The 14,648-nt window shown below is 48.0% G+C and overlaps 1 protein-coding gene across 3 annotated transcripts in view; it reads right to left on the bottom strand.

Annotated features, from left to right (window-relative positions):
* mapk8ip2 (mitogen-activated protein kinase 8 interacting protein 2) overlaps positions 1–14,648 on the bottom strand; it is a 40,893-nt gene that overhangs the window by 4,160 nt on the left and 22,085 nt on the right. For 2 of the 3 annotated variants that reach the window (XM_035426116.1, XM_035426115.1), the window contains exons 3-12: positions 12,074–12,310; positions 11,766–11,844; positions 10,961–11,155; positions 8,445–10,817; positions 7,282–7,357; positions 3,456–3,628; positions 3,239–3,348; positions 2,688–2,810; positions 1,900–1,970; positions 1,073–1,171 (exon numbers count right to left, since the gene is read on the bottom strand). In XM_035426116.1, the coding sequence (XP_035282007.1) occupies positions 1,073–1,171; positions 1,900–1,970; positions 2,688–2,810; positions 3,239–3,348; positions 3,456–3,628; positions 7,282–7,357; positions 8,445–10,817; positions 10,961–11,155; positions 11,766–11,844; positions 12,074–12,310 (3,536 nt within the window). The remainder of the gene's footprint in view (positions 1–1,072; positions 1,172–1,899; positions 1,971–2,687; positions 2,811–3,238; positions 3,349–3,455; positions 3,629–7,281; positions 7,358–8,444; positions 10,818–10,960; positions 11,156–11,765; positions 11,845–12,073; positions 12,311–14,648) is intronic. The other variant, XM_035426117.1, reaches the window with a different exon arrangement.

Raw genomic sequence — 14,648 nt, 5'->3', positions numbered from 1 at the left:
TTGACGGACACTGGGAGAGGAGGGGGATTTCTCGCTTTAAATCTCGCAGAGATTTAATCTTTCATTCACAAACTGTCACAGATTAATCTGCTATAGACTGACAAATGGTACCGACAAGGTGGCTTACGACAGATAGCCTTCAAACCGTCTAATCCGAGCAAAGACAAACAGTCAAACAAGATGCACAGAGCGAGGTCACTAAACTAAGCTGATTATCTGTGCTCTGCAAGGTCAAAAGGTCATTGCTCATGCGGCCATTAATAAACAGCATGCTTCTTCCAAGACCCTCGCTGTCTACTGATGTCGGCTTTCAAAACTCAATTATTATTTTCTTATTTTTCTTTTCTCATTTCTTTTAAGTAATTTGTTCAACCGACCCATCACATCAATGACACACATCACATCAACATGAACACATAAGACATGGATGTTCAAAGACAAGACAAAACACGAGAAAACACAATTCCAACAAAGTAAAATGACCAAGATAAAAAATGACAATGTTAGGATCAGAATATACAGATAAGATAAGAACTCAATGTGTTGCACCAGTGTTAGCTTTTACGTTATGTCAAACTTAGTTTCGACATTTTAAAAGTAATCTCAAGTTACTTCATCTGTTTGTATAGCAAAAAAAAAAACGCACAGAAATGTTTACATGTTAAATAACTCATTTTGACAAAAATATCAGACACACCCCTATAATTCTACGCTCTTAAACTGTTATAATGTAGCACACCTTCTACCATTCTGACACTAATTTGGTGTCTATGAGTGTCACTGATTATTCCATTGTTAATGGAGCAGTCTGGACCTCCCATAGTGCTGACAATAAGATTTATAAGGTCTTTCCCGCTAATGGCTTGTAACTGTATCATCCTGATCGCTGGTGTAAATGAGACTTTGGCACCTTAAATAATTTAAACCCGATATGCTGGAGGCTGCGATTAATGGGTGGGTGGGTGGGTGCGGGTGGGGGTGAGGTGGGGGTGGTGGGGGGTCGAGGATGAGCTCGTTACAGATTTCGCCCAGGAAAGGGCGGCAAATGATGAGGAGCAGGGCGCGACCTTACCCCACGCACTCCGCCACGCGACGCATTGACTCCTGGGATACGAACACGTGGCAGGCGAAGCGGTTCAGCATGGGATGCTTGGTGATGAACCCAAAGTAGCTGCAACACAGACGAGACACAATAAATACCACTGGGATTATAAGACTATGCTTCCTCCTACATCAGTCACATGTATTAGAATAAGAGAGGGTGTTTTCTGTTCTAACGTACAGTTCCTATTATAATAAATGCAGGAATGGAGATGTTCTACCATGGACCTAAGGCAGAACTGTTTTTATAAGATATACAGTAATACAGATGTAATAGGACAGAACCCATCTTTGGACTGCATTATCATGCACCCTGTAACATCTTTGTATCTTTGTACCAAATGAAAAAGCTAAATACATTTTTAGCTTGTTGGCACAGATCCCACGTTAATTTCTTTTCATTCATAAATATTAGGATCTTAAAGCGCTTTACAACTGACAAACTCCTTTGCCTGTGATTAAATCCCCTTAGTATCTTTGTAGAAGGATAATTTGCAGAAGGAAAGTAGCTTCAGGGGACAGAAAGCATGGCTGAAGTCCACTAGCGCCATCTAGTGGTGAGGTTACACTCTCAAAACAGTGACCCAATGACAAAAAATAACAAGCAATTAACAAACAGCCAGCTCAGAAATGTACTTCCTGTCCTACATTTTCTTCATGTAATCTCAAAAACAATTACAAGTGATGACAGTAATAGATTTCGTCCAGACACATGAAACAAAAGCAGCTGTCCATTCCCGGTAAAGGTCAGCGGAGGAGCTTGTGGGTGCGTGCGCTGTACACTGTGACGGACGTTACCAGTTGTTCTTTGGGTGGCATCCGCAGAAGGAGATGTTTTTCATCTGGAAGAAGTGGCTGCACCTGTCGAACTGAACAGAGAGGCGTACGGTGAGCGAAAGCGGGGGCTGGTCTGCTGTGTGTCATAATGACAGGGAAGTGGGCTGCAATTCAGAGCCTGTGGGGGCTGATTCCCAGGAGGGGGCGCTGTTGAGCAAGGTGCTTAACCTGAGTTATTTCAATAAACTATCCTGCTGTGCAAATGCATTGCATGTAAAAACCCCAGCCCACACTGGCCAGTGGAGGATGGGCTCCCCCTCTATAGCCGGGTTCCTCCAGAGATTTCTTCACATCGTGGAGCTTTTTCTCACCATCATTTGAAGTTTTTTCTTCAAGATTTGGGAGTTTTATTTTTACCTCTTGTGCTTGCTTTTTTGGGGGTTCAGGCCTGGTTTTTGCCTCTTTTTCTGTTATTCTGTTTAGCGTCTTTATGACCGTTTTCTGTTAGAAGCTCAATACAAATAAAACTGATTTCATTTGTCCCCCCAAAAATGGAAGTGCGCAATGGAAAGGAGTGTCTGCTAATTGCCTGAATGCAAACGGATGGAGGAGGTTTAACTTCATTATGTCAAACTGCACTCAGCCCCAGCGCTCAGCTGGGAGCAGGAGAGCCGGGGTGGGGGGGGCAAAGCGAAATGTGCCAGATACCTCTGAGCCACTGGAAAGTCTTACCCAGCAGCCTCTGCTCCCACTGCAGTACCCTCAGACCCCCCCCCCCCCCCACACACACACACCCCCTTCGTCCTCACCTCATCCACAGACCCGAACTCGTCGTCCAGGCTCATGACCAGCTTGACGCCCTGCAGGCTGACCTCCAGCTCGCACACCGCCGGGGGCCGCAGGTGGACCGTCTGTTTCCGCGCGATCGCGATCTAAGGAGGATGGGCCGAAGGGCAACTGTTACAACACCCAGAACACAGGCGCCAACTGCCAGAGGAATACGCTGGACATACAGTACTGGCCAATCAGTGGCCGAGGTTGTTGGGAATTAAGACATAGAGATGCACATTGTTTCTTTACTGTGCTTTAGGGTTTAAAAGGAAAAGTTTACATGTCCCCACTTTAATCTGCAAATCAGCATTTTAAGTTGCATTTTGCTGTGTGCAAGACATGAAGTAAAATTAGCGAAAGCTAAAACTAGTTGTTAGGAGGCAGTTTAAGCCCTAGTATGATTAGGCTGTTATGTGCTGCTCATAATGTGAAAATAATGGTGCTCCCCCTGCTGGTGAGGTTGTGCCCATCAAGTCAAAGGACATGCAGCCATTCTGAGCACGTCCAGTACAGAAGGGCGTGGCCGTACCTTCTGCATGGCTGCACACAGGATGCCGTTGCCTTGGTGATAGGGCACCTCCACCGAGCCCAGAAACTGCGCGTTGAAGCTCTCCATCCAGGCCGTGTTCCTCTTCGTCCCTGCAACACCACAGCCATCCTCATCTTCACCTCGGTTACGTACGGCAGACGACAGACAGACATCACGATTACGGCAAGCAGCAGAACACCTGAGCAAGCTGGCTCACCTGCGAGCTCCTTCACCTGTCCCACCACCTCGTGGGCGTAGTAGGCGGGGAAGATGCCCCGCTCCCCCGTCCGCATGTTGTAACCACGGTACCAGTAGTCATCCTCCTCTTCCTCCACGAACAGCGGGTCGTCCACGTCCAGCTCCAGCTCGTCCGCATGTCGGGGAATGAACCTGAGGGGAGGACGAGGTGGCGTAATAATAACAATATAAGCAAAGAAATATATACAAATTGGTGAATTCAAACTGACAAACAAAAGAACAGAGAAGATGACCAGTACCACAAATAATATTAATGTGGGTGGTTATGCTAAGCAGGTGCATATGCCGTCTGCAATCAGACCTGCCACCAGAGCTGATCCAGCGAACCGTGGTGCAAAAAATCGTATTTTTCCATTTACTGGTACTGATTTACTAACATTTTAAAAGACAAAGCTATATGTAAAGTAAGTTGATGCAAGCTCATGCAGGGGACAATGGGAAAAGGGTGCTTTGTGTGGGTCAGCCCATTGAAAAAAACCCATCCGGTTGAACATGCTGTACTTTGGTTGGTAGCGCAACATAAATAAAAGTAACGGAGTAACCGAGTTCAGGTGCATTAAAAAAAGCAAAGTTTAATAGACACTCTTTAGCTCTCCGCCTTCTCCAGTGTACAGACATCATTTTACGGTCTATCTGAAAGACAGAATGGCGAGCCGCAGCGGATGTGTACGGATGTTTAGATTTATTAATTAACTGTGCGCGTGCACTGTTTCTCCAGCGCGGTTTGTGGGATCGGGGGTTGACTGCATAATTACAGACGGCATGTGGAGGTCGCGCCGGTAAAGCAGCCGCCCCGGCTCATTACACGGCTCACCCGCGGCTCCCCTTCCTCTCAGACCCGGTAGCCTGCTACGCAGGAAGTCCCCGCCCATCCGCACAGCCGACAAAGAAGATAAATAATCGCGTGGAGGAGCTCTGGAATCGTAGACTAACGAGATGTCTCTTATTACACCTCGGTCCCTCCGTTCCCCTCCGGTCCCTCCATATCCGGAGGAGGCTTCCCCGACCCCGGCGCGTAGAGGAAGGAGAGGCGAGCGTTCGGCACTAATCATGGGATGGTAACGAGGGCGGCAGGTGGCGCGACTCCCGTTTCCCAGCAGCCCGCCGCCTGCGTTCGTTAGCAACCGAGCTGTCGCCACGACACCTGCTGCCTCGGTGACTCCGTGACGTCAGAGCATGCTGCATCAACAGAGCTAGGCACGCTGGAACACCACAACTCATATTGTAGCACGAAAGAATAAAATACAACCAAATCTTTGTAGTACGACCAGAAACAAACAAAGCTGGGGCGACATAGCTCAGGAGATAAGACCGATTGACTGGCAGTCGGAGGATTGCCGGTTCAAACCCCACCCTGGGCGTGTCGAAGTGTCCTTGAGCAAGACACCTAACCCTTAACTGCTCTGGCGAATGAGAGGCATCAATTGTAAAGCGCTTTGGATAAAAGCGCTATATAAATGCAGTCCATTTACCATTTACCAAAGCACAGTCACAAAGGATATTGAAAAATAATCGATCATGAACACATTTCAATATTTACTTAATACTCAATTTAAAAGAAAACACCCATGTAAAGTAATTTAATTGGGTGTTCAGCCCCTGGGTGAGTGCCTGTTCGTGAATGGCATCCAACAGCTTTTGGATTTTTGCTGGAGGAATACAACACCACTCGTTCCCAGAGAAAGTCAATCAGCTCACACTTAGTTGATGTAAGTGTGAAAATGCAGCCTCTGGCTTTGTTCCAAAACAGCCTGCCGGTGCGCGACTGGGTCCGGATCTGGTGACTGCGAAGGCCGTGATGTGTAAATTATGCATGAAACCTGTCATCATGCCTCCCGCCGCTTGCCTGTTTTTGCCTTGCTTTTCAAATTAACGCACGGGTGTCACAACCTTGGAGCGTGCACACATGCCCGATGCTGCCCGCTGTTTCTCATTTATTTCCCCCTGAGTTTCCTGCTACATCACCGCAGACACCGCAGCTCACAAAACATCAGTAAATTGAGTTGCATTGTTCAGTCTATCCACCACACAATAACCCCTCTTTCAAAGTCAGTGAGGTCTCTTGCAGCTATGCTACCCATTTGTACAGGCAACCAGGCCTGTCCAGTATTTTTTTTTCACATGACCGTATGCATGCAGGGATGCTATTTGCGTAATTAACAGATGAGTCGAGCCTGCATGGTAGCCTTTTTAACCTTCTAGCTACCAAATCCTATCCACCTCCCAACAGTAAGTTAACACTGAATATTACACAGTGATGTTTCCTGTTCCTGAAGTGCCTTTCTATCTGTTTTAGAAGCTGAGAAAGTCACACATTCTCGCCCTTGGGTTTGACGGACGTCGAGCACCTCTTGAGGTCGAGAGAGGCGTGGCAAATGCGATTTCGCTTCAAAGAGAGTCCGAGCTCCACAGCCCACAGAGGAGCACTGGAGGATAAGCTGCTTTGCTTTCCCCGAGGGCAGTGCAGTACATCCCCATCAATTAACTTTCATGCTACCGCAAAGCCAGTCCCCTTTCTGGACCATTAATAAAAGGCTGCCCTGATGCATGTAGGCTGGGGTGAGTATCTCTGAGGTACCAAACATGGCCGCTCACTTCTGTGCACACACAGTCATAGCCAAAAACCGCAGGGATGACGGCTTGAACAAATGCTCTTCCTCTTCCACTGAACAGTCATGATCGCATGATCTGGCCCAAGCTGTTATTCAAAGTTGTACTTGTCATTAAAATTGAAGCCAGGCTGGCCAGGCTGGGACAGTTTATTAGATATTATATTCATTGTTTAATGTTGGACCCAAAGTCTAAAAGAGTGTTTTGAAGTAGGTCTGAAGTTGTCTTGGAATACAGCAGCAGATACAGTCACAACGTCAGTAGAGCTAGTGCCACATTTACATGCAGATATATGCAAAGGGTATTAAGATGAAGGATGTTCAGTTTCGATAAAATAGATGTTTTTAAATCATTTTGCTTTTACATTTAAAATCAAATAATGCCGTAAAATAACTAACACACCCAAAAAAGTCTAAAATATGCAAATAAAATTATATCAGTACATCTTACAACTGTGCATGGAAAACAGCCTCAGGCCAGTTTCATAATTGCTTCCCATTATGTCTGCATTCTGTAATGTTCCAGAGATATTATTTTCACGGCGAGATGTCCCCTGTGACAAGCTCTGCTTCACACATGTCTCTGATGCGATCTCCAGGCTTTCTCGAGTTAATCCCCAGAGGCGTACCATCAGGCTGATGTCACCACACCCTGCTCCTGTGGCCTGTGTCACCTCGCATTTGAAAACTATCATCCCTAGCACAAGACTGAGCAAACAGCAGTACACTTTCAGAAAGAAAATTGATCTTTGGCTTGTCTCCATTGGAGAACCCTTTTTAGTTCTTTATGGAACCCTGTAAGGCAGGTGTGAAAATTGTGCAAGCTCCCAGATTGAACCATTTTGCCTGACAAAGAACCCTTAAACTGGAAAGGGTCATCCTCTGTGGAGACACAAGAGGAGCTTTTTGGAACTTGAGAGTATAGCGCAGAGGTTTTGAATCTTATCCAGAGAGGGCCGGTGTGGATGCAGGCTTTTGTTTAATCCGAGCAGTAACACACCCGATTCTACTAATCAAGGTCCTTAGCAAAGACGTTAGTGGCTCATTAGTAGAATCAGGTCTGCAACTGCTTGGTTGGAGCGAAAGCCTGCACCCACACCGGCCCTTTCTGGGTAAGATTGAGGACCCCTGGCATAGCGGAAAGCCATGGACTGAGCGACCCGTAGTATTACTCACCTGAACACGGCTCTGTGAGTCTGTTCCCTCTCCTCGCCGTTGATTGTACAGGAGAAAAGGCCAAAGGACTCTGTGCCTGGGTGAGATACAACATCACATTATACCCGGCACAGAATGAGGCGTGATCACATACCAAAATAAATGTGTGAAGTGAGTGAAGGTCTCTCAATGTCTGTAAAACTGTTCTCATGCACCAATAATTTACAAATCTGAGAGCTCCTGACTTGGTAGGTCCCATCAAACCCCTTTCCTGAACCTCGATTTGGAAAAATTTAAAGAAATCATACCTTTTTGAAAAAAAAATGTAATCTGAAATAATGGATTAAATAATTAATTAGGCAATTTACTCCGTTTTTCAGAGCGCAGGCCCTTTGTGCCAAGTGTTCCAATGCCAAGCAATGGAATTAACACAGAACTTCGCAACAGCTAAATAAATAAAAAAACATCTTGTTTGTAATGTTGCCAGCTTAAGGAAAATAAATCTTGCAGTGTTTCTGCAAAATGCATTTTATTTAAACTGACCCAAAATTTGAGTTTGGCATTCAATGTGTCTTCTCTTTGTTTTTGAAGCTGATGGGATTTTTGGAGGCTCTTCTTTAATAACGCCCAGCCACCCAGCTGTGATTTTTTAATCTCTTCTAATGTGATACTATCTGTGTATGCATACAGACCGGCGACATTCTTTTTACAGACCCCCTGACACTTAAATTAATGTCAGAGCGTAATTGAATTTTAATCCATTATTTGCCTAACGGACTGAAAAGATATCTGTGTATTTTAGACAGAATGGCATCTTCTGGGAACATGCATGAGGAGAGTATTGACCTTATTCAAAGAATATAAATGAGACCACAAGTCAATGTGACATGCAATTAAAAAAGGGGGGCTTGTCTGCTGATAAGCATAGCCTTAAGGCTAGGCTTATCTCTGCAATGGCAAAAACAGCAGGAGGATTGATGACTGTGAAAAATAAAGAGCCACCCTTATGGTTGTAATTCCAAGTCAAATCACTGAACAATGCTTTGACAGATTCTAATAGGATATAATGAATTGTGACATGTTATCTTGAGAGTACAAAAACTTAAAAAAAACAATAAAAAAACAAAAAACAATAAACACACAATTCCTAGAAGGAAATCATACTCCTCTGGATGGGTGCTTACTGGAAGAACGGGAGGTGCTGTTGACGAAAACATTGAGGAACTTCTTCGAGAAGGGGGCGTCGGCCTCGGGGGAAGAGTCTTCTGAGGAGCTGAGGACCTCGTCCTCCGGCCGCTCCCCGCCCCGCCCGAACTCGTCGTCCAGCTCCAGGTGGCGGCGGTCGTCGTCGTCGTCGCCCCCGGAGACCTCGCTGTCCTCGCTCAGGACGGACGTGCAGCGCTTCAGGCTGACCAGCTCCAGCGTGGTGTTCTCGTCCACCACCAGCGTGTACTTGACCGAGTCGTAGGCCAGGGACTCGTCCAGCTGCCGGGCCGCCCTCAGGGCGTCGGCGGGCGGGAGCTCCTCCACGCTGTCGTCCACGGGGGGGCAGCTGTCCAGGTAGTCGTCGCCGAAGGGGTAGAGGGAGTCCTCCTCGTTCTCGGTGGAGTAGGTCAAGCTGAAGCAGCGGTTGGTCTGGGCGGTGGGGATGTCCAGGGTCAGGCTGTTCTTTATCTCCTTGATGCGGTCCATCGCGCTCACCTCCTCCTTCTGCTCGCGCCCGTCGTCCTTGTCGCTCGCCACGCTCTCGCTGGGACACGGCGACTCTAGTCTGTTCATCTCCATCGAGAGATCATTGTTGGGCTCCGCCTCCTCCTGCCGCAGGTTTTTGGAGTCTACGGCACGGTGAGTTTGGTTCGAGTCCAGTTCAGAGGCCACTTGATTCGCTATCCTGGTGTCGTATCCGTCCATGAAGACTGGGCTGATCATGTCGTTGGTGGGGTTACTGAGGTACAGGCAGGGGCTTGATCTAGGGTTCATTTCCGGCACATCTTCTTCAGACCCTGAGGTCATCCTCCTGTCCACGGCTGCAGGGGCCTCCATACCATCTGCACTCGTTCTCACACCTGGGTCCATAGTTTCCTCTGAGCTTTCGACCTGCACTTCGCCCTTCGCCGCTTCAAATTCTGCTGTCTCTGGGTGGGTCTCGGTGTCTATGGACTCGTTAAAAGCGTCTGTCTCCAGGTCTGAGGATGGGGATATGGTGTCAGCGATGGAGTGAGACCTCTTGAAGCAGTCCTCTGGGCAGCTGATGGGGTACGAGCCCTCCGAGATCATCTTGTTAACTAGGTTGCTAAGGAGCCAGGGGGAGTCCGAGTTCTCGCTAAGTTCATCCTCCGACTCTGAGTCCGAGTCACACTCGCTGTCGTCGACAGTGGGCATGAGTTTGGGGCCCACGGGCAGGTAGAAAGATCTCTTGAAGCTCTCCAGACTGTGGTCAGGCTCAATCTTCAGGACCAGCGGCCTGGAGAGGCCGTCCTCGCAGCGGGCGGCGGGCGGCAGCGTTTCGTCTGGGTCGACGGCGTGCTCGTGCTCACGGGCTGAGTCGTCGACGTCCTGCAGACCTTGCTGAGCCTGGCCGTCCTCAAGGTCTGGCAGGACCTGTGACTCTGAAGGGGCTATAGGTGAAGACTCGTCTTTGACAGGATCCGGCTGGCCGAGTAGCAGGGCGGCCTTGACGGCGACTATCCCACTGTCCTGCTCCAGCTCCAGCTCCAGCTCCGGCTCTTGGTCGGAGGTCGGGGAGCTGGCCTCCTCGATGGAGTTGGTCAGGTGGGAGGAGCGTCCGCTGCTGCTGTCGTCGCTGGTGAGGTCCAGCTCCGTCTCCGAGATGGACGAGATCATGTGGCTGACCAGGGGTCCGCCGCAGGCGAAGGCCGCCTCCAGCTCTCCCTCGATGTCCGAGTCTGAGCCCGGCGAGCTGAGGTCGTCGCTGTTCAGGTCGGACGCCGCGTACCGCCTGCCAGATTTCCTGTTCATGTCTGCGATGCCAGGGTCAGAGGAAGGAGAGTTTGTGTCGTGCGACGCGGCGGACGGAGCGTCTTGAGGCGCCGCTTGACTTTCGCTGCGGGCGCCCCCCAGGTCCGCGTCCGATCGGCTGGAGGACGACACGTAGCTGGAGAAGGAAGCTGGCTCGAACGGCTCGATCGAAGGGAACTCCACGTAGGACAAACCCCCTGCTCCTTTACAGGCGGGGTCATCATAGCCTTCTTTGCACATGATGTCGAATTCTTTGTCGAACTCCTCCTCGTCAGACAGAGGGGTGCCGGCGTCCCCGCCCACCGGGGCCGTGGACAGACAGTTGCTCGTGCCGTCAAAGGTGACGTCGTTCTCAAGCTCGGGGTCGGCGGCGGACTCTGAGGTGACGGTGTACGTGTCGTTGGTCTGTCTGGACTGGCACCTTTTGGCAGAGTCGCTGTTCAGGTCGTGGTCGACCTCCGTGTCGGAGCTCTGTGCTTCCTCTACAGTCGGGACGGTTTCAGTCGATCCGGAGAGTTCGGCGCTGGGTTCCGCACCGCTATCTGGCCCACTGGACGTTTTGTGTTGACCAAAAGATCCTGTCGAAAGAGAGAGACGATTTAGAGGATGCCTGGCAAACAGAGAGAAAGAGGAACGCAGTGGAGATGGTGGTGAACGGGGGGATGGTCATGATGCGGGCTTCGTGGGTAGGCTTGGGCAAATTTTTTTTTTTTTTTTTTACCGTATTCCGGATTTTCCCGTCGGTTGCCCTCGAGGTCGTACAGGAGAGGTTTGAGGGGTGACCGAGTGTGGCCAGTGTCCCCGGGCTGTTCTGGGGGAGTACCTTTGCTCTGGGACTCGAGACTCGGGGCGGCAGCACATTGGCCGTTGGCGTGGTCAGCATCTTCAAGGCAAGAATGGGCCGGGGACAATCGTCCTACGGTAAGAAAAAACAAAAAACAACAAGCCCACCCATCCAGATGTGACACAGTCCTGGACAAAAATGGTGTGATACAAAACTGGGCTCATGACAATACCTTCTTCACGAGCATATCTGACCCAGAATGGGATTTATTTTCCATCTACACCCGAAATCACAATATATAGCCTGAATCTATAACAGCATTTCTATAACTATAAAAATTTGTATCTATAACAGCATTTTAAAGAGGCTGTACGAGGTTATACGATGTAGGAAATTAATACCGTGATTCGCATAAGGGTGCACAGTAGATTTTATTTTCCAGTTCTATTATTAGTTAATGGTAAAAGACTAGGATGAGAGTAATTTTGATTCATTACATGATAAACTGAGACAGAAAACTAATAAGCTAATATACATTACAATGTGGCATTGCCCACAAAAGGAAATATTCATGCCTCAGTCTGTATGCAAATCAATTCAATTCATAGGCACTGGACACCTTGGCTCTGTGGTAGAGCTGTAAGAGATTAATATGCATTAGCCTTCACTTAGCCCCAGACAAATTAAAACAGATGATGCCTTTGACCAAAAAAAAAAAAGAGCTTTCCAGACGTGGTCTTACCTTGAGAGGCGGGGTTGCGGACAGAATCCTGCCAACTGGCTTTCCGTGGAGATAAACTGCTGTTGTTGTTCAATGAGTCCTGGTTGGGGGAGAGGGAGGGAGTGAGGGAGGGATGGAGGAAGGGGGAGAGAGAGAGAGAGCAAGAGAGAGACATAGAGAGAGTCTTCAGTGTCACTGAAATGCACCGCTGAAAGCACTCATCCTGCTGAAAAGTGTTGTCTGACACTTCCTGTTTTATGAGTCGAGAATATTATGACCACTTCCGGGGCGCGACAGGGAGCCGGAGCTGGTTGGTCGGCTGCGGTCACCTGGGAGACCGCGGCGGTCAGGTTCAGTGTGGTTGGCCGGCTCTTCTGCAGCGTGCCCAGCGCTGGAGAGGAGGGCGGCGAGACTGAGGTAGAGGGCGGGGTCTCCGGCTCCTCCTCCACGTCCTCCTCTTCGTTGTCGTCCTCGTCGTCGTCGTCGATCATTTCGAACTCCTGGAAGTCGTCTTGGAAGGAGCAGACGGGGTGATGGACATCGTTTTTCTCCAGGATGAGGCAATCCTATAAATTATGCGAGAGAGAGAAAGATAAAGAAGAGAGATATTTAGTTATTAACTGCTTCAGCACCATGAAGTTCTCATGTGGTTGCAAAAAAATAAAGTGCATCTCAGAGTAACAGGGAAACAGAAGATGGGCAGAGCGCTCGGCTTTCCGGAATGTTCCGTGACTCCTGTATGGTGCATCCGCCTCAGAACGATGCCTGTTCCCCGGCAGCCACCATTAATATCCCAGCCCTCAGAGGCTCCCATCCAATCAGGCGCATTAATCAAAAATCAGTTAAATCAATCCCAACACCTCAGAGCAAATCGCTGAAAGGAGTTCACCTGGATTGCCCTGGATTTGCTTAATGGATGAATGCGTGCTATACGACAGGCACGCTCGCAGCTATATTGACTAAATTCATGCATTTGCAGACCAAATGTAAAAAAAAAAAAAAAAAAATCCGATTGGCCTGAATCATCTCACTGTCCCAGTACACCTTCGTTTTTAACATGAAAGACAGGGCAGCTCGCGCAGTAATGCCAGAGAGACATGAGCATTAGGTACACACACTCAGGAGAGCGAACGATCGCGCCTTTCGACAAACGCGTCTCCCGCCATCGGAAGGTTTCGTGGCGGACTCAGGAGGCCGTCAGCTTGGCGGGCGGCCCCCGCGGCATATGAAAGCCCTCTGTTCGGTTCGACATCTTGTTTTTGCCCCCCCACTCGCAGCCTGTAAAATGGCACGCGATAAAGCCTCGAATCGGCCGCAGCATTGCAACATGCCCCCCCCCCCCCCGGCCGGCCTTTACTGTGTCTGGCTTGGCGAGGCCCTCCTTTCCCTTAAAGCGGTCCAGCGGCCCGTTTGATTGGATTAGTCTTTACTCTCTGGATTCAGGCGGCTCGTGTCAAATGTCTTCATCTCCACTGCTGCTCAGCCCGAGTGTAAGTGTGTTTTTTTTTCCCTCCTCTCCTCCAGAGAGAGATCCCCAGACAACAAGACGAAAATCAGATACTCCAAAAATGCTTAAATTAGAAAACCAGAGTTAAAGGTAGAGAGTGTGGCAGATACATTGAATGTGGGCCTAAAATAAGGCATGCACTGTGCTAGTGTTAGCGATTAAACATATTCTCCCTCTGAGTCATCTCCTTCAAAGGTGGGATCATTTCTCACTTATAATGTGCCTTAATCCACCCACTGAAAATAATTCCTACTCTGAGTCCTCCATCTTCAGCGTTTGACTAACAATGTACGATTGTGCTGTTAACTCAATTACCAGTCCGGAGTTCAGTCAAGTAATTATTTTCAGACCTTTCACCATAATCATAAAAACTGAATTTCTTCATAGAAAGCGACATATTATATTGAGGAGGACCATGCCAGAATTAAACCTGTAAATTTTAACCACAAATGATAATGTTGGCAAAAGCACTGAGGGCTGGTTAAAAAAAAATAAAAAAAGAAAGAATAACGATTTCAACAGATTTAAAAGAATGTTTGTAGTCGCAGCCAGTTAATGCAGCCTGTACCAAAAAGTTCAATTTAAGTATGAAGTACACCACAACACTGTATGAATTTGTCTTCGGGTATTATTTGTGGTGATAGCATAACCTTGAAACAGTAACACTGCTTTGACAGACTCATAATTTAACTGGGTGAATCAAGAGGTGGAAACCAAACTTTCAAATATTTGAAGTCTGTTTGCTGTGAGCATAATCTGATATTGTGTGGGTGGTGGGAAGCAGAGCATATTAGCTTGTAACCTGACAGCTACCTGAGAATACACAGGCATAAACAAGACTGATTATAAGTAATCATGACGGTAAAAAGCATGATTTCCTATATGCTGAATCAGGCTCCAAGCACATTAACATTTTACAATGTTAGCTGTGCAGTGAGTGAATGAGAGAGAGCGATATAGATTTACAAAGAAAAGGAGAGCATGGGAGAGCGAGAGAGAGAGAGAGAATGAGTGGTAATGACAGAAAAATCACAGTAATGGCAAAATCTAAAAAATTTGGGGTTTAACCAATATCAGGAAAGCAAAAAAAAATGGGGGGAAAAACTCAACTCTCTGGAATGTTCCATGACTCGTAGCTACCTCACAACGCCACCATTTTCCTCACCAGCCAAGACTGACGTCCATCACAGGCTCTGATAATGCAAACGCATAAATCCAAAGCTGCAATTGCAATCACCATGCGCCTCACGTGAATGCAGAACGATCAGGGTAGAAGATTTCTCAGAATCTCAGGCGAGAGACAAGACTGCCTGAGATAAACAGACGCTCTGCCACACTGTAAAGGTACTGATTTATACCCAGCCACTAGCAGTGAATTTACATATGACAATCATTAG

The sequence above is a fragment of the Anguilla anguilla genome, chromosome 7, assembly GCF_013347855.1.
Source record: "Anguilla anguilla isolate fAngAng1 chromosome 7, fAngAng1.pri, whole genome shotgun sequence".
NCBI classification, from domain to species: Eukaryota; Metazoa; Chordata; class Actinopteri; order Anguilliformes; family Anguillidae; genus Anguilla; species Anguilla anguilla.
This window is presented reverse-complemented; position numbering and strand designations above follow the sequence as displayed.